The sequence below is a fragment of the Neopelma chrysocephalum genome, unplaced genomic scaffold (genome assembly GCF_003984885.1).
Source record: "Neopelma chrysocephalum unplaced genomic scaffold, ASM398488v2 Primary Assembly neopelma1_184693, whole genome shotgun sequence".
Classification (NCBI taxonomy): Eukaryota; Metazoa; Chordata; class Aves; order Passeriformes; family Pipridae; genus Neopelma; species Neopelma chrysocephalum.
In genome coordinates, this window is record NW_020938528.1 from 1 (window position 1) to 2,764 (window position 2,764).

The 2,764-nt window shown below is 55.8% G+C and overlaps 1 protein-coding gene across 1 annotated transcript; it reads left to right on the plus strand.

The window, feature by feature from the left end:
- Positions 1-474: 474 nt before the first annotated feature.
- On the plus strand, positions 475-2,076 carry LOC113962723 (tripartite motif-containing protein 15-like; the record flags this gene model as incomplete). Its single annotated transcript, XM_027673477.1, has 3 exons — positions 475-765; positions 1,627-1,649; positions 1,961-2,076. Coding segments are annotated over exons 1-3 (397 nt in total), but the record flags the coding sequence as incomplete, so codon positions are not given.
- Positions 2,077-2,764: the final 688 nt, after the last annotated feature.

The window sequence follows — 2,764 nt, forward strand, 5'->3', positions numbered from 1 at the left end:
TTCCCTTCCCTTCCCTTCCCTTCCCTTCCCTTCCCTTCCCTTCCCTTTTTTTCCCCACAGTGATGGATGTGGAGACACTTCTGCGCCTCCCAGGGAAGAATTTCTTCCCAAAATCCAACTTAAACCCGGATTTCAGAAATAATTCCTTCCCAAAATCCAACTTAAACCCAAATTTTCACAGGTTATTGGGGCTCTTTTTCTCCCGTGAGTGGGACACATTCCCAGATTCCCCCTTTTAATCCGTAGGGAAAACAGGAATCACCTGATTGTTTTCCCTTCCCCCCGATCCCTGTCCCCGACTTAATCCATTTATGGGTTTATTTTCCACCTTTCCCTCGCTGTTCAAAGGTCTGGAGCGTTTCTGGGTCCAAAGATTACGAGCCCTGGGAAAAAAAAGTCCTTTCCTGGGAAAAAAAAAAAAAAAGGGCTTTAATTTAAAAAGGGAATTCCCCTGGAATTTCTGGCCGGGAGGAATCCTCGGAATTCCATCCCCTGGAACGTCTCCGGATGTTTTTCCATTTTTTCCCGCGGCAGGAGCGGGTGGACGCGGAGAGGAGAAGGGTCGTGTCCCAGATCCGGGAGCTGCGGCGGCTCCTGGAAGGGCAGGAGCGGCTCCTGCTGGACAGGCTGGAAAAGCTGGAGCGGGAGATCCTCGGGAAGCAGGAGGGGAACCTCGGGAGGCTCTCGGAGCAGATCTGCGGCGTCGCGGAGAGGATCCGGGAGCTGGAGGAGAAGTGTCGGCAGCCGCCCTGGGAGCTCCTGGAGGTGGGAGCCCGGGATTCCCGGGACACCCCCGAGCCGAGGGAATCCCAAAGGGAACCCCGGGATCGAGACCCTGAGCCGAGGGAATCCCAAATGGAATCCTGGGATTGAGACCCTGAGCCGAGGGAATCCCAAATGGAACCCCAGGATCCTGGTTTGGGTGGGAAGGGACCCCTTAGACTTCAACCCCACCGGGTTTCCCCGAGCCCTGCCCCAAAAACTCCCCATAAAATTCATCTTTTTGAGCTTTTCTCCCCAAATTATCCCCTTGGGAGACCCTTGGCCACCAGCCCCATTTAGGGAATCCTAAATGGATCCTAAGGGATCCTGGTTTGGGTGGGAAGGGACCCCCTGGACCACCACAGGTCTTCCACCCCGTTGGGTTTCCCCGAGTCCTGCCCCAAAAACTCCCCATAAAATTCATCTTTTGAAGTTTTCTCCCCAAATTATCCCCTTGGGAGACCCTTGGCCTTCAGACCCCATTTAGGGAATCCCAAATGGAACCCCAGGATCCTGGTTTGGGTGGGAAGGGACCCCCTAGACTTCAACCCCACCGGGTTTCCCCGAGTCCTGCCCCAAAAACTCCCCATAAAACGCATCTTTTGAAGCTTTTCTCCCCAAGTTTGGGATTTTAAAGGAGCAGAGGAGCTCGTTAGGAGCTCGTCAGCCCCGGGAACACCCTCCTGGCACATTAAAGGGGGGGTTGGTGACATGAAGGAGCCGTGACCTCGCCCAGGATGGCCCCAAACCCCTCATTTGGGCAGAGCAGAGCCCCGGGGTCACCCCCAGGCCCCCCCCGGGGCCTCTCCTGGTTGTTTCCACCCTGCCCTGACCTGATTTTCCGTCTCTCCTTCTCTCTTTTAGGGCAGCAGAGAAATCCTGAGCAGGTTTGTGGCTCCTCATCCGCCTCCATTCCACATTCCTGTTCTTTTCCCTGTGCTGGTGGACCCCAAAACCTGCCCAAAAACCCCCAAAAATCCGTGGCAGGGACGTGTAGGAGGCAACCAGGACACCCCAAAGGTCCAAGGAGGGTGGGGAAGGTCAACTCCTCCTCTGTGACCCCTGAAAACCTCCCTGCTCCTGCAGGGACGAGCTTATCCTGGGAAAAATAGGGATCCAACGGCTAAAAACCATGGATTTTAAGGGCTGAGGGGTCCAGCCGGGTGGGAGGGAGTCTGGAATTAGGGTTTTTTTCCAGGTTGGAGGAGGACAATGCCCAGGAACCAGAGGAGACACCCCCTGAGCCGGGGGAGCAGCTCCCGGGGCTGCCCCGGCACAACGGGACCCTCAGGGAGGTGCTGAGGACATTCCAAGGTAGGGAAGGACAGGGAAAGGGGTTGGAGGGACAGGGAAGGGGCTGGAGGGACAGGGAAGGGGCTGGAAGTGGGGCTGGAGGTGGGGTTGGGTCGGTGCCACCTCCAGAAACCATCTTCCGGAGGTGAAAATCCCAAATGTTTCCACGTGGGAACTTCCCAGGGGTGAGAAATCCCAAATATTTCCCTCCTCTCCCTCCCTTGTCTTCCCTCCTCTCCCTTGTCCTTCCTCCTCTCCCTTGTTTTCCCTCCTCTCCCTCCCTTCTCTTTCCTCCTCTTCCTTTTCTTCCCTCCTCTCCCTCATCTTTCCCACTCTCCCTCCCTCGTTGTTCCTCCTCTCCCTCCCCTCTTTTCCTTCCTCTCTCTCCAATATTTTTCCTCCTCTCCCTCCCTTGTTTTTCCTCCTCTCCCTCCCTTGTCCTTCCTCCTTTCCCTCCCTTATTTTCCCTCCTCTCCCTCCAATATTTTTCCTCCTCTCCCTCTCGTCTTTCCTCCTCTTCCTTGTCCTTCCTCCTCTCCCTTGTCTTCCTTCCTCCTCTCCATTGTCTTCCCTCCTCTCCCTCCCTTGTCCTTCCTTGTCTCCCTTGTTTTTCCTACTCTCCCTCCATTATTTTCCCTCCTCTCCCTCCCTTCTTTTCCCTCCTCTCCCTCGTCTTCCCTCCTCTCCCTCGTCTTCCCTCCTCTCCCTC